At 38.0% G+C, this 27519-nt stretch overlaps 1 protein-coding gene across 3 annotated transcripts in view; it reads left to right on the top strand.

Moving 5' to 3' along the window:
• Positions 1-27519, top strand: part of LOC133644759 (protein-glutamine gamma-glutamyltransferase K-like) — a 73726-nt gene that overhangs the window by 39347 nt on the left and 6860 nt on the right. For all 3 annotated transcript variants that reach the window (XR_009824822.1, XM_062039483.1, XM_062039485.1), the window contains exons 5-11: positions 5734-5852; positions 7065-7172; positions 11495-11672; positions 11739-11877; positions 17332-17524; positions 24483-24636; positions 24719-25003. Coding sequence is in view for 2 of the 3 variants with exons in the window: in XM_062039483.1 (XP_061895467.1) it covers positions 5734-5852; positions 7065-7172; positions 11495-11672; positions 11739-11877; positions 17332-17524; positions 24483-24636; positions 24719-25003 (1176 nt within the window). In the remaining variant the exon portion in view is untranslated. The remainder of the gene's footprint in view (positions 1-5733; positions 5853-7064; positions 7173-11494; positions 11673-11738; positions 11878-17331; positions 17525-24482; positions 24637-24718; positions 25004-27519) is intronic.

Here is a 27519-nt window from a genome sequence, read left to right as displayed (position 1 = left end):
TATATAAATATATATATATATATATATATATATATATATATATATATATATATATATATATATATATACATATATATATATATATATATATATATATATATATATATATATATATATATATATATATATATATATATATATATATATATATATATATATATATATATACATATATATATATACACACCAGTGTTTACCACACATTCATTTATGTGTGGCGGCCCGCCACGAAAGAATTACGTCTGCCACAAATAAAAAAAATTAAAAACAATTTTAAAAAAAAAATCATATAGGCAAATCATATAGTTGATGTAGATGCCCATATCGGCTGATCAAATTTACTTTAAAAAAACAAGTGTAGGATACTTCTCTTGTTGCCTTATTTGTATTTGACTTTATTAAATTTATATTATCATTTGGTGCAGCCGGGCCGGAGCAGGAGGGGATAGAAAGAGAGAAAAAAGAAGACAAGAGGGGGATTAGACAGAGAGACACACACAACAACAGCAAACACAACAACAACAACAACAATAGAGCAACATCAGGAAATACGACATGTACAAATATGATGGTAAAAGTAATAGCAATAAAGCATTTAGGTTTTCAGCAGCGAAGGCTTGGAATAACCTACAATCGAATATTAAACTTCAAACCCTTGTTACGTTGAATGAGTTTAAAGCTTCTGTGAAAGGACTGCAGTCTACCTTGTCTGTATGCACATGTGTTATGTGAGCAAGTTTTAATGTCGTAAATGTGATGTTTTATGTATTTGTTTACTGTTTTTAATGTAACCTTGCTGCTGCCCTCTTGGCCAGGTCTCCCTTGGAAAAGAGATCTTTGATCTCAATGGGATTTTACCTGGTTAAATAAAGGCTAATAATAATAGCAAATAAGCAGTTAGCGAAAATAAAACACAATACAGAAATGACAATGAGCATTATTACACTACAAATGGAGCAATACAAATACCAATAGAAATAGTGCTATTGATAATGAACAATACCAATACTTTACCTTTATTATCAACAATACAGTTGTTCAAATGCAACAATACATATACCTGTACGTAATGATAACTTGAGATACGAAAGAATGCAGAAAAATGGATTGGAAGAAAGAGAAGCAACCTACATTAACCTTGTAGATTGTTATAGTAACAATAGGTTAAGCTTTGTCAGTGAGCTCTTTGTTCAGTGGATCAGATGTTTGATGAAGCTCTGTGTCTATCTACCACCATTACTGTTTTCTGTTTATTTGTTACTGACTGTGGCAGGACACCTCTGCCTCTGTTTCACTTTATGTTGCTGGTAAATAATATGGTTGTAGTAGTAGGCTAAAGTTAAATGATTTAGTAAGCACTAATTAAAGGGGCAGAGCTTTAAGAGACATTTTAGCTTTTATATTTTATAAGATATTTTTTTTGTAAGAACCACAATTAATAAATATATTTCAGTGAATAACTTATTGTTCAAATCTGTATATAAATATGTACATAAAGTGTTGTAATTATATTGTAAAATGGATGGATGGATGGATGGATGGATGGATGGACGTTTAAAACAAAACTGTTATTATTAATTAGTAAGTATACATTTTTTTAGCCTTTTTAGAGAAAATCATATCATTGTAGTAAATTATGCAAATTACTCGATGATGTCATGTAACCACGCCCATATCCACGCCCATAGCCACGCCCCTACCGCCACAGGTATCTTGGCAGTTTATGGGAAACACTGTGTACATATATATATGTACATTTATATCTGTGATTATATATGTATATATATATATGTACATATGTATATATGTACATATATATGTATATATATATATATATATATATATATATACATATATATGTATATATATATCTGTGATTATATTTATATATATATATATATATATATATATATATATATATATATATATATATATATATATATATATATATATATATATATATATATATATATATATATATATATAATTATATATGTGTGAGTCCCACACAATCACTCCAGCAACTATCACTCCAGTGTTCTAATGGTACAGTGTGTTTGCTCATTGGCTCAGAAGGCTAATTGATGATTAGAAAACCCTTGTGCAATCATGTTCACACATCTGAAAACAGTTTAGCTTGTTACAGAAGCTACAAAACTGACCTTCGTTTGAGCAGATTGAGTTTCTGGAGCATCACATTTGTGGGGTCAATTAAACGCTCAAAATGGCCAGAAAAAGAGAACTTTCATCTGAAACTCGACAGTCTATTCTTGTTCTTAGAAATGAAGGCTATTCCACAAAATTGTTGCACAAGGGTTTTCTAATCATCAATTAGCCTTCTGAGCCAATGAGCAAACACATTGTACCATTAGAACACTGGAGTGATAGTTTCTGGAAATGGGCCTCTATACACCTATGTAGATATTGCACCAAAAACCAGACATTTGCAGCTAGAATAGTCATTTACCACATTAGCAATGTATAGAGTGTATTTCTTTAAAGTTAAGACTAGTTCAAAGTTATCTTCATTGAAAAGTACAGTGCTTTTCCTTCAAAAATAAGGACATTTCAATGTGACCCCAAACTTTTGAACGGTAGTGTGTATATATATATTTATAGTACAGGCCAAAAGTTTAGACACACCTCATTTAATGCGTTTTCTTTATTTTCATGACTATTTACATTGTAGACATCAAAACTATGAATGAACACATGTGGTGTTATGTACTTAACAAAAAAAGATGAAATAACTAAAAATATGTTTTAAGTTCTAGTTTCTTCAAAATAGCCACCCTTTGCTCTGATTACTGCTTTGCACACTCTTGGCATTCTCTCGATGAGCTTCAAGAGGCTGAAAGGGTTTTCACTTCACAGGTGTCATAGTTTTGATGCCTTCAGTGACAATCTACAATGGAAATGGAAAATATATATGTGTATATATATGTATATGTATATATATATATATATATATATATATATATATATATATATATATATATATATATATATATATATATATATATATATATATATATATATATATATCTATATATCTATATATATATATATATAAACCAACATAACAAGGGTGTAATGGCTCAGGCAGCCAGGCCATCTCTGTGCATGAGCCCACTAATGATGTCCATGTACTGTTCAACCCCTGGTGTGAAGGTAAAAAAAACAAAAAAAAAACAATTCCAACTGACCATCACTGTCCAGTTGTCTTGCTTTCTATAGCAAGTTTCTGTTTGCGCTTTCTCTTGGGGCACATAACTGTCAGGCCCTAGTGGCCGAGTCTGGTACATGCTAATTTTCTTAATTGGCCTTTTTGTCCTCTTGAGGAACAATTGGCTACAAAAATGACAAAAAAAACCCGAATTATTATTATTGTAGCAAATGTGGATGTGCCTGCCCTTCGGCGTAAAATGGGAATTATACGAAAAAATGTACGGTACAAGCATCAGTCGAATACAACCAAATATCAAAAATAAGGCTGCAAATTCAGACCTTTCGTTGTCTGCATTCACAGCTCAGATCAAGAATGCAAGAGTGCACATAACAGCCGCATACAGTATATAAACATCAGCCAAATGCCAAGTGATACACAACAATGGCCAAAATAATTAGGAAACATTTGACATTTCACTCATATCTGGTCATTGAGCACCAACAGAGAAGGAAAATGGGAACTGTCCTAACTGTGTTCTAAATATGTTTACATAAACACGTACTGTATACAGTTATATGAAATACCAAGAACGCCCTAATATAAATTAAGACAAAAATTTTTACCTTTTTCAAAGATTTCTGCACAGAGCACAAACTAAGTGTGCGACGTGAACAACTAAATATCAAGCCTTACATTTTACTTAAGGCTGCATAGAGCTCAATTCTAGGAAGAAAATGACAGCTAAAAGTGTACCAAAAACATTGAACTCCCCAAGGGGATGGGTCAAATGCAGAGGACAAATTTCACCACACCTAGTGTGTGTGTGACAATCATTGGTACTTTAACTTTAATATACGTACCGTATTTTCCGGACCATAGGGTGCATCGGATTATAAGGCGCACTGCCGATGAGCGGGTTTATTCAGGTCTTTTTTCATACAAATGTGTTATAAGGCGCATTAAAGGAGTCATATTATTATGATTTTTTTCTGAATGTAAAACACTTCCTTGTGGTCTACATAACATGTGATGGTGGTTCTTTGGTCAAAATTAGGGATGCCCGATAATGGCTTTTTGCCGATATCCGATATTCTGTTATAAGGCGCATTAAAGGAGTCATATTGTTATTATTATGGCGTGGTCGGGGGTGGGGGGCGTGGTTAAGGGCGTGGTTAAGAGGAGAGTATATTTACAGCTAGAATTCACCAACTCAAGTATTTCATATATATATATATTTCATATATATATATATATTAATATATATATATATATATATTAATATATATATATATATATATATATATATATATATATATATATATATATATATATATATATATATATATATATATATATATATATATATATATGTATATGTATGAAATACTTGGCTTTCAGTGATTTCTAGCTATATATATATATATATATATATACATATATATATATATATATATATATATATATATATGTATATATATTTTATTATACATATAAATAAAATAAATACTTGAATTTCAGTGTTCTGGAGGCTATCCAGTAGATGGCAGCATTGTCCTGTTTAACTTCTCTGTTCATGACTGAGTATATCATTTCGGCCACCGTGTTCAATGGAGAAGTCTGTTCTACAAAATGTACAGGCAACATACATACGCCTTCCCCTTCGAACTGTCCTGGATGAACTGAAATTCTTGTTTCCATTCGTTTTGGAACTTGCAAGCGTATTTCTTCATCTTGCTCGTCGACGGCGTCGCCGTGTCTGTAACTTCCTCGTTCTTCTGCTTCGTCTCCTTGTTGTGTGCGCAGTTGTGCACTCTACTCTCTAAAAGCCGTGGATGTTATGACGTCATTGGGCAGGCAAGCTGTTTATATTGTGGGAAAGCGGACGTGAGAACAGGCTGTCCCCACTCAGGTCCGCATTGAGCTGGAGGGGGCGTGGCCTCCAGCTCCGGCTGAATACCGGGAGTTTGTCAGGAGAAAATTTCTGCCGGGAGGTTATCGGGAGAGGCGCTGAATACCGGGAGTCGGCAAGTATGTAACTTACCAAAGTCCCACTAAAACATTTTGATAGATTTTTGAGCGCCGTGTGTAATGTTCTATATTTTCAGTTGAACATGTAAAATGCTGGTGTTGGTTACTTGAGTCATATTGCCATCATATTGCAGTCTACACGTATCTCTTATGTTTGACTGCCATCTACTGGTCACACTTATCATTACACCATGTACCAAATAAAATTGCTTCGATGTCGGTAAGCAAAACCAGAATGATCTCGTACATAAGGTGCACTGTCGAGTTTTGAGGGGGAAAAAAAGGATTTAAGTGCGCCTTATAGTCGGGAAAATACCGTATATGCTGCGTTCACAGCACAGACTGAGAAGGAACACAACAGCTGCATGTTTAAGAATGCATGAACCATTAAAACAGCGCTAATTAATACAGACTCACACTTTGCTAAATATTACAAACTGTGATTTGTTTTTCATCATGTATTGAAATGACACATTTACTGTATGCATCCTGCGGCTGCCGATTATATGAACGTTTTGTACCTGGCGTCGCACCAGACGATGCAGTGTTCATGGACGCTGACGAGGAGAGGCAGGAGTACGTCCTCAACGACGTCGGACGCATCTACTACGGCACGCAGGACCAGATTGCCGCCCGCACGTGGAACTACGGGCAGGTGGGCGCGTCAGTCCGCTTAAGGTTTAAAGCAGGGGTCACCAACCTTTTTGAAAGCAAGAGCTACTTCTTGGGTACTGATTAATGCGAAGGGCTACCAGTTTGATACACACTTAAATAAATTGCCAGAAATAGCCAATTTGCTCAATTTACCTTTAACTATGTTATTATTAATAATTAATGATGTTTACACTTAATTGAACGGTTTAAAAGAGGAGAAAACACGAAAAAAAATGACAATTAAATTTTGAAACATAGTTTATCTTCAATTTCGACTCTTTAAAATTCAAAATTCAACCGAAAAAAAGAAAAGAAAAACTAGCTAATTCGAATCTTTTTGAAAAAATTAAAACATTTATGGAACATCATTAGTAATTTTTCCTGATTAAGATTAATTTTAGAATTTTGATGACATGTTTTAAATAGGTTAAAATCCAATCTACACTTTGTTAGAATATATAACAAATTGGACCAAGCTATATTTCTAACAAAGACAAATCATTATTTCTTCTAGATTTTCCAGAACAAAATTTTTAAAAGAAATTCAAAAGACTTTGAAATAAGATTCAAATTGGATTGGACACTTTTTCTAGATTTGCCGGAATAATTTTTTTGAATTTTAATCATAATAAGTTTGAAGAAATATTTCACAAATATTCTTTGTCGAAAAAACAGAAGCTAAAATGAAGAATTAAATTAAAATGTATTTATTATTCTTTACAATAAAAAAAATAAATTTACTTGAACATTGATTTAAATCGTCAGGAAAGAAGAGGAAGGAATCTAAAAGGTAAAAAGGTATATGTGTTTAAAAATCCTAAAATCATTTTTAAGGTTGTATTTTTTCTCTAAAATTGTCTTTCTGAAAGTTAGAAGAAGCAAAGTAAAAAAATTCATGAATTTATTTAAACAAGTGAAGACCAAGTCTTTAACATATTTTCTTGGATTTTCAAATTTTATTTGAGTTTTGTCTCTCTTAGAATTAAAAATGTCGGGCAAAGCGAGACCAGCTTGCTAGTAAATAAATACAATTCAAAAAATAGAGGCAGCTCACTGGTAAGTGCTGCTATTTGAGCTATTTTTAGAACAGGCCAGCGGGCTACTCATCTGGTCCTTACGGGCTACCTGGTGCCCGCGGGCACCGCGTTGGTGACCCCTGGTTTAAAGTCTGTGAACTCAGACGTTGACTTTTGTTTTCTCGTTTTGCTTTCAGTTCGATGAAGGGATGCTGGCCGCGTCTCTTTTTGTTTTGGAAAAGAGCGGGACTCCTCCAGCTGGGTGGGGAGACCCTGTTAACGTGGTGCGAGTTGTGTCTGCCATGGTGAGACATCACAAGTGCTGTGTTTTTACTTGTTAAGGGTGTCTTCCTTCCTTCAAACACAACGGCATTACATTATATTTTCAGCCCTCCCCATGGTTGTGTTCCAGTGGTGCGCCGTCAGGGCCACACTGCAAAAAGTCAGTGTTCAAAAACGAGAAAAAAATAATACAAAAATTAGGGGTATTTTACTTGAACTTGGCAAAATTATCTGCCAATAGAACAAGAAAATTTGGTTTGTCAAGACTTTCCAAAACAAGTCAAATTAGCTAACCTCAATGAACCCAAAAATACCTTAAAATAAGTATATTCTCACTAATAAGTGCTCTTTTCTTGGTAGAAAAAAAAGAGACCTTTTTTGCTCAATATGTTGAAAAATATTCTTAAAGGCCTACTGAAATGAATTTTTTTTATTTAAACGGGGATAGCAGATCTATTCTATGTGTCATACTTGATCATTTCGCGATATTGCCATATTTTTGCTGAAAGGATTTAGTATAGAACAACGATGATAAAGATAGCAACTTTTGGTATCTGATAAAAAAAAAGGCTTTCCCCTACCGGAAGTAGCGTGACGTAGTCGGTTGAACATATCCGCAAAGTTCCCTATTGTTTACAATGATGGCGGCCAGAAGTGAGAGCGATTCGGACCGAGAAAGCGACGATTTCCCCATTAATTTGAGCGAGGATGAAAGATTTGTGGATGAGGAAAGTGCAAGTGAAGGACTAGTGGGGAGTGGAAGCGATTCAGATAGGGAAGATGCTGTGAGAGCCGGGGGTGACCTGATATTCAGCTGGGAATGACTACAACAGTAAATAAACACAAGACATATATATACTCTATTAGCCACAACACAACCAGCCCAAAGGACCGTTCACCTAACCCAAGGTTCATAAAGCTTATATATTTAACCAAAGTTACGTACGTGACACGTACATACGGGCAAGCGATCAAATGTTTGGAAGCACGCGGGTGGGACCTGATATTCAGCTGGGAATGACTACAACAGTAAATAAACACAAGACATATATATACTCTATTAGCCACAACACAACCAGGCTTATATTTAATATGCCACAAATTAATCCCGCATAAAAACACCTAGGTGTTTGTTATGCTAGCTCCTAGCTACTAGCTACTACCTCCCGTCCATATAACCCGCCAATACAATTCAAACACCTGCACAACACACACACTCACTCAGCCCAAAGGACCGTTCACCTAACCCAAGGTTCATAAAGCTTATATATTTAACCAAAGTTACGTACGTGACACATACGTACGGGCAAGCGATTAAATGTTTGGAAGCGCAGCTGCGTACTCACGGTATCGCGTCTGCGTCTGTGTATCCAAATCAGTGTAATCCTGGTAAGAGTCTGTGTTGTCCCAGTTCTCTACAGGCGTCTGTGTATCGAAGTCAAAGTCCTCCTGGTAAGAGTCTCTGTTGTCCGAGTTCTTATGTAAACAATGAAACGCCGGCTGTGTTGTGTTGCCGACTTCCCTCACAAAATACTCCGCTTCGCACCGACAACTTTCTCCTTTGCTTGCTCAGCTTCTTTCTCCATAATGCAATGAACACATTGCAACAGATTCACCAACACAGATGTCCAGAATACTGTGGAATAATGAGATGAAAACAGAGCTATTTCGTATTGACTTCAATGGGGAAGCCATACCTCTGTTCCTACTGGCTACGTCACGCGCATAAGTCATCCTCCAAAGGATTTTTCAACCGGAAGTTTAGCGGGAAATTTAAAATTGCACTTTATAAGTTAACCTGGCCGTATTGGCATGTGTTGCAATGTTAAGATTTCATCATTGATATATAAACTATCAGACTGCGTGGTCGGTAGTAGTGGCTTTCAGTAGGCCTTTAAATGAAGTAAATGCTAGTGCCATTATCTTGACATAATGATATGCGCTCGGCATTACATTTCTTGAAACCAGCAAACTTATACTAAAAACTAATTTATTGTTCTTAATGGAAAGGCAACAAGGCAAGCGCTTGTTACTCTCTGGGTCTCCTAGCCGCTCAGGCAAATCATATGGTCTAAAATGCATTTTTCCATCGATAACATGACATCATCGCGCCAAGTGCGTGCTCTTTCAGTCAATTAGTGCGCATATATACAACCCGGGCCCCGGCCAAAAATTTTTTAATTGTAATTTTGAGGAATTTATCTGAATGTGCATGAACTATTTCTGTTCAAAATTGTTTGAAATGTCACATGTTAAATGTTTAAATATTAACTGTCAGTTTACTGTACTGTGCCAACTGTACTACTATATGAGTACGTATGTTCTCCTGTTTCATTGAAAATAAAACAGCAAAGTCCATTTGGCTGTCATCCGTTTTAATTATGAGACACATTCGTGTCAAAACCATGATTTTTTTTTTCATGCTTGACGTAAGAAATTATTACTTTAAAAAAAGTAGTTTTATACTTGTGAGTGTTGATGACACAGCTTTGCAACAGTTGATATTCTAGTTTCAAGCATGTTTTACTCAATATACATTATTGTTCAAAAGTTTGGGGTCGCTCAAACAATTTTGTGGAATAGCCTTCATTTCTAAGAACAAGAATAGACTGTCGAGTTTCAGATGAAAGTTCTCTTTTCTGGCCATTTTGAGCGTTTAATTGACCCCACAAATGTGATGCTCCAGAAACTCAATCTGCTCAAAGGAAGGTCAGTTTTGTAGCTTCTGTAACGAGCTAAACTGTTTTCAGGTGTGTGAACATGATTGCACAAGGGTTTTCTAATCATCAATTAGCCTTCTGAGCCAATGAGCAAACACATTGTACCATTAGAACACTGGAGTGATAGTTTCTGGAAATGGGCCTCTATACACCTATGTAGATATTGCACCAAAAACCAGACATTTGCAGCTAGAATAGTCATTTACCACATTAGCAATGTATAGAGTGTATTTCTTTAAAGTTAAGACTAGTTTAAAGTTATCTTCATTGAAAAGTACAGTGCTTTTCCTTCAAAAATAAGGACATTTCAATGTGACCCCAAACTTTTGAACGGTAGTGTAGGTCATCAAATCTCAGCAACAAGCTGTAATATCTTACAGAGATAATTTAGGCCCAAAACCCTTAAAACAAGTAAAACACTTTAACATAAAATCTGCTTAGTGAGAAGAATTATCTTATCAGACAGAAAATAAGCAAATATCACCCTTATTTGAGATATTTAATCTTACATAGATTTAAGTTTTTTTTGCAATGTGTTGCTGCCATTAAATTCTAAGTGAATGATTATTTGCAAAACAAAAATTAAGTTTCTCAGTTTGAACATTAAATATCTTGTCTTTGCAGTCTATTCAATTGAATATAAGTTGAAAAGGATTTGCAAATCATTGTATTCCAGTGTTTCCCACACATTCATTTATTTGTTGCGGCCCGCCACGAAAGAATTAAGGCCGCCACAAATTTTTTTTTTAAATGTTTTAATTTTTATTTAATTCTTTTTTTTTTTTTTTTTTTTGTCCTGTCCAGCTTCTCAGGCAAATCATATAGTTGATGTAGATGCCCATATCGGCTGTTCAGATTTACTTTACAAAAGAGAAGTGTAGGATCAAGATTTTTGGAGCTCTTTGTTCAGTGGATCAGATATTTGATGAAGCTTTGTGTCTATCTACCACCACTACTGTTTTCTGTTTATTTGTTACTGACTGTGGCAGGACACCTCTGCCTCTGTTTCACTTTATGTTGCTGGTAAATAATATGGTTGTAGTAGTAGGCTAAAGTTAAATTATTTAGTATGCACTAATTAAAGGGGCAGAGCTTTAAGAGACATTTTAACTTTTATATTTTTATAAGATATATTTTTTGTAAGAACCACAATTAATAAATATATTTCAGTGAATAACTTATTGTTCAAATCTGTATATAAATATGTTCATAACGTGTTGTAATTATATTGTAAAATGGATGGATGGATGGATGGACGTTTAAAACAAAACTGTTATTATTAATTAGTAAGTATAGATTTTTTTAGCCTTTTTAGAGAAAATCATATCATTGTAGTAAATTATGCAAATTATTTGATGATGTCATGGTGACCATGCCCATAGCCACGCCCCCACCGCCACAGGTATCTTGGCAGTTTATGGGAAACACTGTATTCTGTTTTTATTTACCATTTACACAACGTGCCAACTTCACCGGTTTTGGGTTTTGTCGGTTGTATTTTGGACTGTTCAATATTTTGTCATTCGAGCGATTAACATTCTGTGTATTAGTCTTAAATAAATAAAATAAATGGTTAGTAAAAACAAGGAGTTGGTCACGTAGTCAAACTTGCTGCCATCTTGCAGATCAACTCTCGTGACGACCAGGGCGTTGTGAAGGGAAACTGGTCAGGGAACTACGATGAAGGAACAACTCCCACAGTTTGGAGCGGGAGTATGGAAATACTGAGCAAATACCACAAAAGCGGCGGCGCCCCCGTGAAGTACGGCCAGTGTTGGGTCTTCGCCGGACTCGTCACCACAGGTGAGGTCTTTCCCCCACATTCATGCCACCATGTTTCAGCGCGGCAGTCACATTTCCAATCCGCAGTTTTGAGGTGTTTGGGAATTCCCAGTCGGACCGTGACCAACTTCAGCTCTGCCCACGACACCGACGTCTCCTTGACGACGGACGTGTACCTGGATGAGAACCTGGAGCCCATCGCTCATCTAAATGCGGACTCTGTCTGGTGTGTGCACTCATCACCCCTGTCACGCTGTGTCCAGTAATACACGTTTGACTCATCATTGGCACACCGCTTTATTGATGTGGAAACAGATGTTTCTTATCACTGTGTGATAGCGGCGTAGTAAAAAAAAAAAAAAAAATGTTATTAAAGCAAAACACCATCTCAAATAGGCTTCACCACTGGACAGATGAAAGTCATTCATCGTGAAATGTTTGAAGTGACTTGTCACCAAAGGTGAGTAAAATCGAGGCTCAATTTTGTGCAGGAATAATCTAAAATGCATGTAATGCTTGCATTATTTGACGAATCCCTTCCCTCGGTAAAATGGTACGCCCGCAGAAATACACTATATTGCCAAAAGTATTTGGCCACCCATCCAAATGATGAGAATCAGGTGGTGTATAAAATCAAGCACTTAGGCATGGAGACTGTTTCTACAAACATTTGTGAAAGAATGGGCCGCTCTCAGTGATTTCCAGCGTGGAACTGTCACAGGATGCCACCTGTGCAACAAATCCAGTCCTGAAATGTCCTCGCTCCTAAATATTCCAAAGTCAACGTTATTATAAGAAAAGTGAAAAATTTGGGAACAACAGCAACTCAGCCACCAAGTGGTAGGCCACGTAAACTGACAGATAGCGCATAGTGCAAAGACGTCGGCGACTTTCTGCACAGTCAGTTGCTACAGAGCTCCAAAACTTCATGTGACCTTCCAATTAGCCCACGCACAGTACGCTTCATGGAATGGGTTTCCATGGCCGGGCAGCTGCATCTAAGCCCTACATCACCAAGTCCAATGCAAAGCGTGGGATGCAGTGGTGTAAAGCACGTCGCCACTGGACTCTAGCGCAGTGGAGACACGTTCTCTGGAGTGATGAGTCGCACTTTTCCATCTGGCAATCTGATGGACGAGTCTGAGTTTAGAGCAGGGGTCACCAATCTTTTTGAAACCAAGAGCTACTTCTTGGGTAATGATTATTTCAAAGGGCTACCAGTTTGATACACAATTAAATAAATTGCCAGAAATAGCCAATTTGCTCAATTTACCTTTAACTCTATGTTATTATTAATAATTCATGATATTTATCTTTGTGGAAACACTGATCTTCTTAATGATTTCTCACAATAAATATATATACAAACAGATAAATATCAATATGCAACACTTTATTTTTATATTTTCTCTAAGTGCACATTTTTTAAATTGAACATTTTCAAATGATCACTTCTAAGACAGTCTTGTGAAATCCCAATACCCCATTTTAACTAGCTAGCCACTAACATTTTTATAAAAGAGGAGAAAACACGAAAAAAATGAAAATTAAATTTTGAAACATAGTTTATCTTCAATTTCGACTCTTTAAAATTCAAAATTCAACCGAAAAAAAGAAGAGAAAAACTAGCTAATTCAAATCTTTTTGAAAAAATAAAAAAGATAATTTATGGAACATCATTAGTAATTTTTCCTGATTAAGATTAATTTTACAATTTTGTTGACATGTTTTAAAAAGGTTAAAATCCAATCTGCACTTTGTTGGAATATATAACAAATTGGACCAAGCTATATTTCTAACAAAGACAAATCATTATTTCTTCTAGATTTTCCAGAACAAAAATTTTAAAATAAATTCAAAAGACTTTGAAATAAGATTTAAATTTGATTCTACAGATTTTGTAGATTTGCCAGAACAATTTTTTTGAATTTTAATCATAATAAGTTTGAAGAAATATTTCACAAATATTCTTTGTCGAAAAAACAGAAGCTAAAATGAAGAATTAAATTAAAATGTATTTATTATTCTTTACAATAAAACAAATAAGTTTACTTGAACATTGATTTAAATTGTCAGGAAAGTAAAGGAAGGAATTTAAAAGGTAAAAAGGTATATGTGTTTAAAAATCCTAAAATCATTTTTAAGGTTGTATTTTTTCTCTAAAATTGTCTTTCTGAAAGTTGTAAGAAGCAAAGTAAAAAAATGTATGAATTTATTTAAACAAGTGAAGACCAAGTCTTTAAAATATTTTCTTGGATTTTCAAATTCTATTTGAGTTTTGTCTCTCTTAGAATTAAAAATGTCGAGCAATAAATAAATACAATTTTAAAAATAGAGGCAGCTCACTGGTAAGTGCTGCTATTTGAGCTATTTTTAGCGCCACGTTGGTGACCCCTGGTTTAGAGGTTGCCGGGAGAACGCTACAGTGCAGTGAATATCTTAAAATGTATTTTGTGGCAATTCCAGCTCTGACCACAGCATCAGTTGCTGTGCAGAGTGGCACTTTCCATCATTTTCATCAAACTGCATTGCAGAAATTATTAACCCTCTTCCTCTCACGTGAGACGCACCCAGGAATGGGGTGCCATATAAATCCCTTCCCTACCGAGCTTTCTTTTAAGGTGTGTGGCCAAGACTGTTTTCCTTATTTCTGTTTTTGGACAAAGTGATGGGAGTACACAATGGGTGGGCACATCTCGCCATGTTTCACGTCCACGAGAAACAAGGTCTTGCACTGTAGCATTCCTTTTAAGCAGAATCAGAATCATAATCAGAAATACTTTGATAATCCCCGAGGGCAAATTAAGATTTTCAGCACAATCTCATTCAAGAGCAGACAAACATTACAGGGAGACAGAACAGGATCGCTGACGGGTCTGCCAACTTCCGGCGGCCCTTACAAAAACGTGTAACATGTATTTGTCCTGTGCTGACTCTCCCCCAACCATTGATTTAAACGCCAGTGTGCTCAGCATTACTTTGTGGCCGCCATCTGTTAATTATCTGACTTATTTTACGGTCTACGCACCGCTAATGTGCCGTATTTCAACCCTGCTTAATCCTCAATATAAGCGGAATTTGTGTTACTCTAACCCATCCATCCATCCATCCATCCATCCATTTTCTACTGCTTGTCCCTTTCGGGGTCGCGTGTAAATCCATCCATAGAGGCCTGCAACAGCATTCATAGTTTTGATGCCTTCAGTGACAATCTACAATGTAAATAGTCATGAAAATAAAGAAAACACATTGAATGAGAAGGTGTCTCCAAACTTTTGGCCTGTACTGTATATAGCTTATTATTTGCACACTATTAACAAGTGATGTCCCGAAAACTCCACCACCCGAAAAAATACTTTGATTACCGAACGGGATTTTTACATCTGCCAACTTCCGGCGCCCACTTACAAAAACGTGTAACATGTATTTGTCCTGTGCTGACTCTCCCCCAACCATTGATTTAAACGCCAGTGTGCTCAGCATTACTTTGTGGCCGCCATCTGTTAATTATCTGACTTATTTTATGGTCTATGCACCCGCTAATGTGCCATATTTTAATCCTGCTTAATCCTCAATATAAGCGGAATTTGTGTTCCTCGAACCCATCCATCCATCCAGCCATCCATTTTCTACCGCTTGTCCCTTTCGGGGTCGCGTGTAAATCCATCCATAGAGTCCTGCAACAGCATTTATAGTTTTGATGCCTTCAGTGACAATCTACAATGTAATTAGTCATGAAAATAAAGAAAACACATTGAATGAGAAGGTGTGTCCAAACTTTTGGCCTGTACTGTATATAGCTTATTATTTGCACACTATTAACAAGTGATATCCCGAAAACTCCACCACACGAAAAAATACTTTGATTACCGAACGTGATTTTTAAATCTGCCAACTTCCGGCGCCCACTTACAAAAACGTGTAACATGTATTTGTCCTGTGCTGACTCTCCCCCAACCATTGATTTAAACGCCAGTGTGCTCAGCATTACTTTGTGGCCGCCATCTGTTAATTATTTGACTTATTTTATGGTCTATGCACCGCTAATGTGCCGTATTTCAACCCTGCTTAATCCTCAATATAAGCGGAATTTGTGTTCCTCTAACCCATCCATCCATCCATCCATCCATCCATCCATTTTCTACCGCTTGTCCCTTTCGGGGTCGCGTGTAAATCCATCCATAGAGTCCTGCAACAGCATTCATAGTTTTGATGCCTTCAGTGACAATCTACAATGTAAATAGTCATGAAAATAAAGAAAACACATTGAATGAGAAGGTGTGTCCAAACTTTTGGCCTGTACTGTATATAGCTTATTATTTGCACACTATTAACAAGTGATGTCCCGAAAACTCCACCACCCGAAAAAATACTTTGATTACCGAACGTGATTTTTAAATCTGCCAACTTCCGGCGCCCACTTACAAAAACGTGTAACATGTATTTGTCCTGTGCTGACTCTCCCCCAACCATTGATTTAAACGCCAGCGCGCTCAGCATTACTTTGTGGCCGCCATCTGTTAATTATCTGACTTATTTTATGGTCTATGCACCCGCTAATGTACCATATTTCAATCCTGCTTAATCCTCAATATAAGCGGAATTTGTGTTCCTCTAACCCAGGGGTCGGCAACCCAAAATGTTGAAAGAGCCATATTGGAGCAAAAATACAAAAACAAATTTGTCTGGAGCCGCAACAAATTAAAAGCCATATTACATACAAATAGTGTGTCATGAGATATACATAGAATTGAGATGACTTAAAGGAAACTAAATGAGCTCAAATATAGCTACAAATGAGGCATAGTGATGCAATATGTACATATAGCTAGCCTAAATAGCATGTTAGCATCGATTAGCTTGCAGTCATGCAGTGACCAAATATGTCTGATTAGCACTCCACACAAGTCAATAACATCAACAAAACTCACCTTTGTGCATTCACGCACGACGTTAAAAGTGTGGTGGACAAAATGAGACAGAAAAAGAAGTGGCATAAAACACGTCCTAGAAAGTCGGAGAAAGTTATACATGTAACAACTAAGGTGAGTTCAAGGACCGACTAAATTAGTAGGACAAAACGGCGCTTGCCAAATACTCGCATGTTTAATACAAACAGTGTGATTTATAACAATTAGGGAGGTTTGTGTCATGTTTGTCATCCTACAGAAACCATATTAAAACAATATTTTTTTTTCCCCTCATCTTTTTCCATTTTTCATACATTTTTAAAAAAGTTTCAGAGAGCCACTAGGGCGGCGCTAAAGAGCCGCATGCGGCGCTAGAGCCGCGGGTTGCCGACCCCTGCTCTAACCCATCCATCCATCCATCCATCCATCCATTTTCTACCGCTTGTCCCTTTCGGGGTCACGGGGGGGGGGGGGGGGGGGGCTAATGTGCCATATTTCAATCCTGCTTAATCCTCAATATAAGCGGAATTTGTGTTCCTCGAAGCATGTCGTGTAAATCCATCCATAGAGTCCTGCAACAGCTTCCTGTCGCAGCATTTTTTTGGATTAAACCAGATGAAAAGAAAGCGAAATCTGGCTGCAGATAAAAGAGGCGTCTAATTGGGAAAAACAACCGCGAGCCATCGGCGAGATAAAAAGCTTGACTTTGATGCATTGGACTGACGAAGCAAGTGGACCAACAAAACTACCATTTTTTATGTGCCTTCAAGGAACTTCCACGTGTGGAACGACTGCTGGATGGCTCGCCACGACTTGCCCCCGGGTATGGGAGGGTGGCAAGCGGTCGACGCCACGCCCCAGGAGACCAGCCAGGGCACCTTCCGCTGCGGCCCCGCCTCCCTCGCCGCCATCCGCACCGGTCAGGTGTTCCTCAAGCACGACTCGCCGTTTGTTTTCGCAGAGGTCAGTGGTTGGAAGACGGGATGAAATACAACATGTTTAAAGGCCTACTGAAATTAGATTTTTTTATTTAAACGGGGATAGCAGATCCATTCTATGTGTCATACTTGATCATTTCGCGATATTGCCATAATTTTGCTGAAAGGATTTAGTAGAGAACATCGACGATAAAGTTCGCAACTTTTGGTCGCTGATAAAAAAAAGCCTTGCTTGTAGCGGAAGTAGCGTGACGTCACAGGTTGTGGAGCTCCTCACATCTGCACATTGTTTACAATCATGGCCACAAGCAGCGAGAGCGTTTCGGACCGAGAAAGCGACGATTTCCCCATTAATTTGAGCGAGGATGAAAGATTTGTGGATGAGGAACGTGAGAGTGAAGGATTAGAGGGCAGTGGAAGCGATTCAGATAGGGAAGATGCTGTAAGAGGTGGGTGGGACCTGATATTCAGCTGGGAATGACTACAACAGTAAATAAACACAAGACATATATATACTCTACTAGCCACAACACAACCAGGCTTATATTTAATATGCCACAAATTAATCCCGCATAACAAACACCTCCCCCCTCCCGTCCATATAACCCGCCAATACAACTCAAACACCCGCACAACACACTCAATCCCACAGCCCAAAGTACCGTTCACCTCCGCAAAGTTCATACAGCACATATATTTCCCCAAAGTTACGTACGTGACATGCACATAGCGGCACGCACGTACGGGCAAGCGATGAAATGTTTGGAAGCCGCAGCTGCGTAGTCATGGTAGCGCGTATCCAACTCAAAGTCCCCCTGATAAGAGTCTCTGTTGTCCCATCTCCACAAGCATGCGTATCCAACTCAAAGTCCTCCTGGTAAGAGTCTCTGTTCTCCCAGTTCTCCACAGGCCAATGGTAAAGCTTGACTGTCATCGTTCGGGAATGTAAACAATGAAACACCGGCTACGACGTAGCCGCTACGTGTTTGTGTTGCTGCAGCCGGCCGCTAATACACCGCTTCCCACTTGCAGCTTTCTTCTTTGCTATCTCCTCTGTTCATTAAACAAATTGCAAAAGATTCACCAACACAGATGTCCAGAACACTGTGGAATTTTGCGATGAAAACAGACGACTTAATAGCTGGCCACAATGGTGTCCCAAAATGTCCGCTACAATCCGTGACGTCACGCGCAAACTTCATCATACCGAGACGTTTTCAGCCGGATATTTCGCGGGAAATTTAAAATTGCACTTTATAAGTTAACCCGGCCGTATTGGCATGTGTTGCAATGTTAAGATTTCATCATTGATATATAAACTATCAGACTGCGTGGTCGGTAGTAGTGGCTTTCAGTAGGCCTTTAATGGGGTTTTTATGTTTTAACTTTGGCAGTATCCCAATGAAATGAAGCACTAATGATGTGTGTGGATCCATGAAAGCGTCACCTGTGTTAATGGACAGGTGCTAAAGTGCTCAACCTCATGTGATATGCAGAGCATTAGCAGTTTATTTGCTAACAGTCGATACCTAATACCATGTACAGAAAGTGCTAACTGCTAACTAGCTGTGGGATTATCCAACAAAATTGAACATTTGGAGCTGGCATGCGATCAACCTGTGAGGATCTATTGCAGTGGTTCTTAACCTGGGTTCGATGGAACCCGAGGGGTTCGGTGAGTCGGCGCCAGGGGTTCGGCGGAGGTCAAACCACACCCGACTCATCGTGTAAATAAAAACTTCTCCCTATCGGCGTATTACGGATACGGCAACAGCAGAAGTCACACTGATTTCCAGGTGTGTAGTTTGTTGTGAGTTTATGCACTGTGTTGGTTTTGTTGTTTGAACAAGGTGATGTTCATGCACGCTTCAACCCTCTAACCCTGGCCCTAACCCTCTAACCCAGGGGGGTCCAAACTTTTTCCACCGAGGGCCGCACACTGACAAATCAAAGCAAGCAGGGGCCATTTTGATATTTTTTATTTAAAAAAAACAATACAATATATGTATAAAAAATATACATTTAGGCCTCCACTCAAGCATGTAAAGGGTTTTGGTCCAAAAAAAAAAAAAAAAGTGTCATTATTCAGTATTATTTTTATTATTCAAGTTTTAAATCTCTAGATCAACATTAGGTCTATCTGTCAGTATAACGTTTTTAAAGATTTAAGTTGTATGCTCTTTTTGTCAAAGAAAACCCATTTTTTAATGGAAAAAACACAAAATATGCAATATTTTCACCCAATAAAATTATTAAGTGGAATATTTGACATTATATAATAATTGGAGCCTTAAAAAGGTCAATAACTCATAACACCATTGATTTTAATTTATTATTATTTTTTGAGCAATGACACTTAAAAACAAATCACACTAACATTATTGGGGATCCAAAAGGGTCCTACTCATTAAAGTGTTAAAAAATAAATTATAATTTTTTTTTACTGTTTACTTTTAACACAATAATCTCAATAATCTCAACTTCGGATCTATCCGCCAATTATACATTTTATTGTTGTTTATGTTTTTTGTTTGTTCGTTTGAGGCCCTTCTTTGAAAAAAAACAGCTCAGTTTTTTATATGGCAAACACAAAATATGCAACATTTTCCCCAAAAAATATCTCAAAGTGGAATATTTAATGTGACGTAATTGGAGCCTTGAATAGGTCAATAATTCATAATGACTTTGATTTTGATTCATTATTATTTTTTAAAGAAAGAAACAGCCTGCATGGCAGCTTTGTGTTATTAGAGTAAACATTGCAACATTTTCTTGTTATATTTCACCTGTTTGCTCTTTTATACCATTTTTTATGTTTTTAATTTTTTCCAATCGTATTTTTTAAATAAAAAAAAATACATTTTATTTTTCACTAAAGAAGGGTTCGGTGAATGCGCATATGAAACTGGTGGGGTTCGGTACCTCCAACAAGGTTAAGAACCACTGATCTAGTGTGTTAGCATGGGAACATTTCTTACGCTAACGAACAGGTGCTAAAGTACTAAAATTCTGTGTGAGATGCAAAATCGCTAAAATGCTATCATTTTTTATGCTAAGAGATGAGAAATATACATAGGTGCTGTGTACAGACAGTGTTTATATTGCTTACTGTTTTAATTTTAAGAGGGTGGCAACAAAATTGAAATGCTAACATCCTCAAATGTGAATCGGGTCACCGTATCTATTGTATGAACATGTGGTCATTTCTTACAGTCATGGACAGGTGCTAAAGTGCGGAACCTTGTGTGATATGCAGAACATTAGCAGTGTATATGCCAGGGGTCGGCAACCCGCGGCTCTAGAGCCGCATGCGGCTCTTTAGCGCCGCCCTAGTGGCTCTGTGGAGCTTTTTCAAAAATGTATGAAAAATGGAAAAAGATGAGGGGGAAAAAATATATTTTTTGTTTTAATATGGTTTCTGTAGGAGGACAAACATGACACAAACCTCCCTAATTGTTATAAAGCACACTGTTTATATTAAACAGGCTTCACTGATTCGAGTATTTGGCGAGCGCCGTTTTGTCCTACTAATTTTGGCGGTCCTTGAACTCACCGTAGTTTGTTTACATTTATAACTTTCTCCGACTTTCTAGGACGTGTTTTATGCCACTTCTTTTTCTGTCTCATTTTGTCCCCCAGACTTTTAACGTTGTGCATGAGTGCACAAAGGTGAGTTTTGTTGATGTTATTGACTTGTGTGGAGTGCTAATCAGACATATTTGGCCACTGCATGACTGCAAGCTAATCGATGCTAACATGCTATTTAGGCTAGCTATATGTACATATTGCATCATTATGCCTCATTTGTAGCTATATTTGAGCTCATTTAGTTTCCTTTAAGTCATCTCAATTCAATGTATATCTCATGACACACTATCTGTATGTAATATGGCTTTTAATTTTTTGCGGCTCCAGACAGATTTGTTTTTGTATTTTTGCTCCAATATGGCTCTTTCAACATTTTGGGTTGCCGACCCCTGGTATATGCTAACAGTTAATAACTAATACTATGTGCAAAAAGGGCTAACTGTGAGACTATCCAACTAAATTGACCATTAATAGCTGGCATGCGATCAACCTGTGAGGATTTATTGTGTTAGCATGGGAACATTTCTTATGCTAATGGGCGGGTGCTAAAGTATTAAAACTCTGTGTGAGATGAAAAATTGCTAAAATGCTAGCATTTTTATGCTAAGAGATGAGAAATATAGGTTCTGTGTTCAGTAAGTGTTTATTTTGCTTACTGTTTTAATTTAAGAGGGTGGTGGTCGGAGGGGCCGTAGGCGCAAATTAGCAGCCACGCTTTCGTCAGTCTACCCCAGGGCAGCTGTGGCTACGAAAGTAGCTTACCACCACCAGGTGTAAATGAATGATGGGTTTTTAACATGTAAAGCGACTTTGGGTACTTAATAAAGCGCTATATAAATCCCAGGTATTATTATTATTATTATTATTAACTATTAGGGGTGTGGGGAAAAATCGATTCGAATTCGAATCGCGATTCTCACGTTGTGCGATTCAAAATTGATTCTCATTTTTTTTAAATCGATTTTTTTTTTAAAATGTATTTATTTATTTTGTTATTTTTGTTATTTTTTTCAATTTTTTTTTCTTTAATTAATCAATCCAACAAAACAATACACAGCAATACCATAACAATGCAATCCAATTCCAAAACCAAACCCGACCCAGCAACACTCAGAACTGCAATAAACAGAGCAATTGAGAGGAGACACAAACACGACACAGAACAATCTAAAAGTAGTGAAACAAAAATGAGTATTATCAACAACAGTATCAATGTTAGGAACAATTTCAACATAGTTGTGATTAAAAATCCCTCATTGACATTATCATTTGACATTTATAATTAAAAAAAATTAAAAAAAAGAACAATAGTGTCACAGTGGCTTACACTTGCATCGCATCTCATAAGCTTGACAACACACTGTGTCCAATATTTTCACAAAGATAAAATAAGTCATGTTTTTGGTTCATTTAATAGTTAAAACAAATGTACATTATTGCAATCAGTTGATAAAACATTGTCCTTTACAATTATAAAAGCTTTTTACAAAAATATACTATTCTGCTTGCATGTCAGCAGACTGGGGTAGATCCTGCTGAAATCCTATCTATTGAATGAATAGAGAATCTTTTTGAATCGGGAAAAAAATCGTTTTTGAATCGAGAATCGTGTTGAATTGAAAAAAAAATCGTGACCCCAAGAATCGATATTGAATCGAATCGTGGGACACCCAAAGATTCACAGCCCTACTAACTATGCTAACATCCATGAAATGGTGTCACAGTATCCATTGTATAAACATGATGTCATTTCTTACATTAATGGACACGTGCTAAAGTGCTAAACTTCATCTGATATGCAGGACATATGTAGTCTACATGCTAACAGTTAATAAACAATAATGTGCACAGAAACTCCCAGCTATTTGAGATTATCCAATTAAATCTTAATTGAATGCTAACAGTTTAAAAAAAATCTGTGTACAGAAAGTGCCAACTGCTGACTAACTGTGGGACTATCCAACAAAATAGAAAAACTATCAATGCTAATAGCTGTTAAACTGGCAATCTCTGAGGAGCTATTGTGTTAGCATGGGGACATGTATCTTATGCTAATGAACAAGTGCTAAAGTACCAACACTCCATGTGATATGCAGAATGCTAAAATGCCAGCTTTTATTCGCTAACAGATGAAAAATGTAGCTGCTGTGTACAGAAAGTGCTCATTGCTTACTATTTTGACTCTAGGAGTGCAACAACGTGTAATTAACTTCCCTTGTGTAAACATGGGTGTCAGGTACAAACACTGATGACATCTATTAAACAAGACAAGAGGCAAAGAATTAATTCACAGAAAAGGTCAGTTCAAAAATAGTTCAAAAAGAGTTCCATAAAATAGTTCAAAAAGAGTTGGTCTGGAAATTAGGCAGAACTGTCCGCTTTGAAGTCCTTGGGTTAGAACAATATGTTTCTGTTGATTACAATACATGAGAGAAAACAGAAAACCCTTCATGTGGCTCTCCCCCTTACACAGTGGAGTTTTACGAGCCTTTTTCTTGGTAGGCCTCAAAGACAGCCCCTGTCCTTTTGCCTGGAACTCATTTCAGCACAAATTGTTTTGTGATAACTTACAAACAATTATTCTAACAATGGGGTCATCCCTTACATTAACAGACAGTTGCTAAAGTGCTAAAACTTAACAGACCAGAAAGATGGTTAGTACAATATGTACAGAAACCGTTTTAATTTTGGGAGTGCCACAACAAAATGCTAAAATTGCCAACAGCTATCATAGTTAATGTTAGAATAATTGTTTGTAAGTTATCACAAAAAGCTTTGTATTACATTGTGTTCCTGATAAGAAGACAAAAGGCTTTGAAACGTACCAAGAGGAAGAAGGCTCGTAAAACTCCACTGGGACTTCAAAGCGGACAGATGGCAGGATCTTCCCAAACTTCCAAAAGGAACTCTCTTTGAAGTATTTTATGGAACTCTCTTTGAACTGTTCGGTAACCGAAGGCAACGCTGTTTACGACCCCCTTCCCTCTGGAAGCAGCTGTGGGCAGGTGGGGGGAGGAAAGTCAAATAAAGAAGCAGGAGTGCAATCTTGTGGCAGAGCGTTATTTGAAGACTGTACCGAGAGGACAGTCGCCACGTCTCTTGTCAATATTGAGTCCAAATTTAATTCTGTCTCTGTTTGATTCTTTGCCTCTTGTCTTGTTTAATAGATGTCATTGGTGTTTGAACCTGACAGTTAACATGGTAGCATTTCCTACATTAATGGTGTTTTAAACGCCAGATAATATTTAGAATGCTAACACTAAAGAAATATACGTTTTTCCACCTATGCAAACTTGTGACCTTCAGTCTTGTCGTGGCGTGCTTTGTGTATTAACGCCGAGTCGTGTAGCGGCCGCCAAAAGTGACAGTTTGCATTTGGCTCCTCCTACTCTCAGGTGAACAGCGATAAAATCTACTGGCAGAGGAACCTGGATGGGACTTTCTCGAAAATCCACAGTGAGAAGAAGGTCGTCGGCCACCTCATCAGCACCAAGGCCGTGGGCTCTGATGAGCGCAGCGATATCACGCATCTTTACAAACACCCTGAAGGTATCATCAGATATGCGCTCGACTTCATTTCAACATTCCCGCCCTCCGGGTTAAAAAGAAAATGTCGTCGGCTCTTCTTCAGGCACAGAAGCCGAGCGCATCGCCGTGGAGACGGCGTGCCGGTACGGCTCCAAGTCGGACGCGTACTCGTCGCCCACGGCGGAAGACGTCACCATCGCGGTGGCCATGGACGGCGACGGTCCGAAAATGGGGAGGGACGCCGAGTTGACCATAACGCTGCGAAACAGCAGCCAGGAGCACCGCCATATCCTCCTGCACAGCCAGGTGGCGGTCATGTACTACACCGGAGTCCACAAGGCCACCGTCAGTACTGACCGCACCGACCTGGACCTGCTGCCCACTGAGGGTGAGTACTTTATATGTCACACCCTATTCTCATTCCTGTATCGCCGATGTAAGAAATTGTTAGTATCGCACAAAAACCCAAAACCAGTGAAGTTGTGTAAATGGTAAATAAAAACAGAATACAATGATTTGCAAATCCTTTTCAACCTATAATCAATTGAATAGACTGCAAAGACATTTTATTTAATGTTCCAACTGAGAAACTTAATTTTTGTTTGCAACTAAGTTGGCACAGGGGCATTTTTACCACTGTGTTACATGGCCTTTCCTTTTAACAACACTCAGTAAATGTTTGGGAACTGAGGAGACACATTTTGGAAGCTTTTTCAGGTGGAATTCTTTCCCATTTACAGCTTAAGTTGTTCGTTGTGGTATTTTAGGCTTCATAATGCATCACACATTTTCAATTGGAGACAGGTCTGGACTACAGGCAGGCCAGTATAGTACCCGCACTCTTTTACTACGAAGCCACGCTGTTGTAACACGTGGCTTGGCATTGTCTTGCTGAAATAAGCAGGGGCGTCCATTATAACGTTGCTTGGATGGCAACATATGTTGCGCCAAAACCTGTATGTACCTTTCAGCGTTAATGGTGCCTTCACAGATGTGTAAGTTACCCATGTCTTGGGCACTAATACACCCCCATACCATCACAGATGCTGGCTTTTTAAACTTTGCGCCTTTGGTTCTTTTCTTCTTTGTTCCAGTGGACACAACATCCACAGTTTCCAAAAACAATTTGGAAAGTGGACACGTCAGAACACTTTTCCACTTTGCATCAGTCCATCTTAGATGAGCTCGGGCCCAGCGAAGCCGGCGGCGTTTCTGGGTGTTGTTGATAAATGGCTTTCGCTTTGCATAGTAGAGTTTTAACTTGCACTTACATATGTAGCGACCAACTGTAGTTACTGACAGTGGTTTTCTGAAGTGTCCCTGAGTGCATGCGGTGATATCCTTTACACACTGATGCCGCTTTTAGTAGCAGTACTGCCTGAACGATTGAAGGTCCGTAATATCATTGCTTACATGCAGTGATTCCTCCAGATTCTCTGAACCTTTTGATGATATTACGGACCGTAGATGGTGAAATCCCTAAATTCCTTGCAATAGCTGGTTGAGAAATGTTGTTCTTAAACTGTTCAACAATTTGCTCACGCATTTGTTCACAAAGCGGTGACCCTCGCCCCCATCCTTGTTTGTGAATTTCATGGAAGCTGCTTTTATACCCAATCATGGCACCCACCTGTTCCCAATTAGCCTGTTCACCTGCGGGATGTTCCAAGTAAGTGTTTGATGAGCATTCCTCAACTTTCTCAGTCTTTTTTGCCACTTCAGCCAGCTTTTGTGAAACATGTTGCAGGCATCAAATTCCAAATGAGCTAATATTTGCAAAAAATAACAACGTTTACCAATTCAAACGTTAAATATCTTGTCTTTGCAGTCTATTCAATTGAATATAAGTTGAAAAGGATTTGCAAATCATTTTATTTACCTATTTTATTGATCATTAGCTTAAAATAAGCATCATCACTCTTTGTCGCAGTTTACCTAACATATGAAACGTGACAAATTTGGAGTGTGCCTTATCCACTTGAGCCGCCAGGCGGCAGTGTAGTGATGATCATTTTGTAATGTGTTTCGTGGCAATTCCATCTATGACCAATGCCTCAGTGACTATGTAGAGTGACGCTTTCCATCATTTCCAGCAGACTGCATTTGCACAATGATCCGTGTGGATCCCGTACGGCAGATAAGAATCCCTGTCCTACTGCAACAACCTTTTAGGACACGTTTCTATTCCAATGTGGATTTTGTGTCGCAGCTGCTTCTCTCCAGGTCACTGTGTGTGTGTGTGTGAGTGACAGGAAGAAAAGCTCCGAGTCACTTGGGGGATTAGTCGTGTGGTGTTATTCCGAACAGCGTCAATTTTGGTTCCCGTCTTCACTGTGGTGTAAAATCAGTGGCAGCTGCTGGTCTTTCAAGTAGGGGGAGCTCATTTGTATTCGAAGCTGACCAAAAATTGAACGCGTTCTAGTTCGTATTCAGTCAATAAAATGTAAACACAGGAGTACATAATTTACCGCTTGTTTTTATTCGGGATTTTAGGGGAATATTTTCCACTTCAACGCGGAGTTGAATGCACAGGGAGTCTCGCTGCCTGTTCGCTACGTTGTGTTCCAGGACTTAAGGCGAGGAGTACAGCCTGCCTTTTTATCTTTGCAAATACCCACACATAGTGTCCTAATTGGTTGTGATGGTGAGAAGAGGTGCCAGGAACGAGACAAAGGGAGAGTGGGGCGAATGTGAGTGTGTGTGTGTGTGTGTCCAAAACACACGCTTAGGTTAACTGTCGGTTTTCTTGGCCAACACCCAAACAACTGTGCCAGGGAGGGGCAGCAAAGTGGACAATAGCATGTGTGGAGAGGGACCCTCTAGAGCAGGGGTGTCAAACATACGGCCTGCGGGCCGGATCAGGCCCGCAAACAGGTTTTATCCGGCCCACGGGATGACTTTGCT

The sequence above is a fragment of the Entelurus aequoreus genome, linkage group LG27, assembly GCF_033978785.1.
Source record: "Entelurus aequoreus isolate RoL-2023_Sb linkage group LG27, RoL_Eaeq_v1.1, whole genome shotgun sequence".
NCBI lineage: Eukaryota > Metazoa > Chordata > Actinopteri > Syngnathiformes > Syngnathidae > Entelurus > Entelurus aequoreus.
Note: the sequence above shows the minus strand (reverse complement) of the source record. Positions and strands in the feature narration are given on the sequence as shown.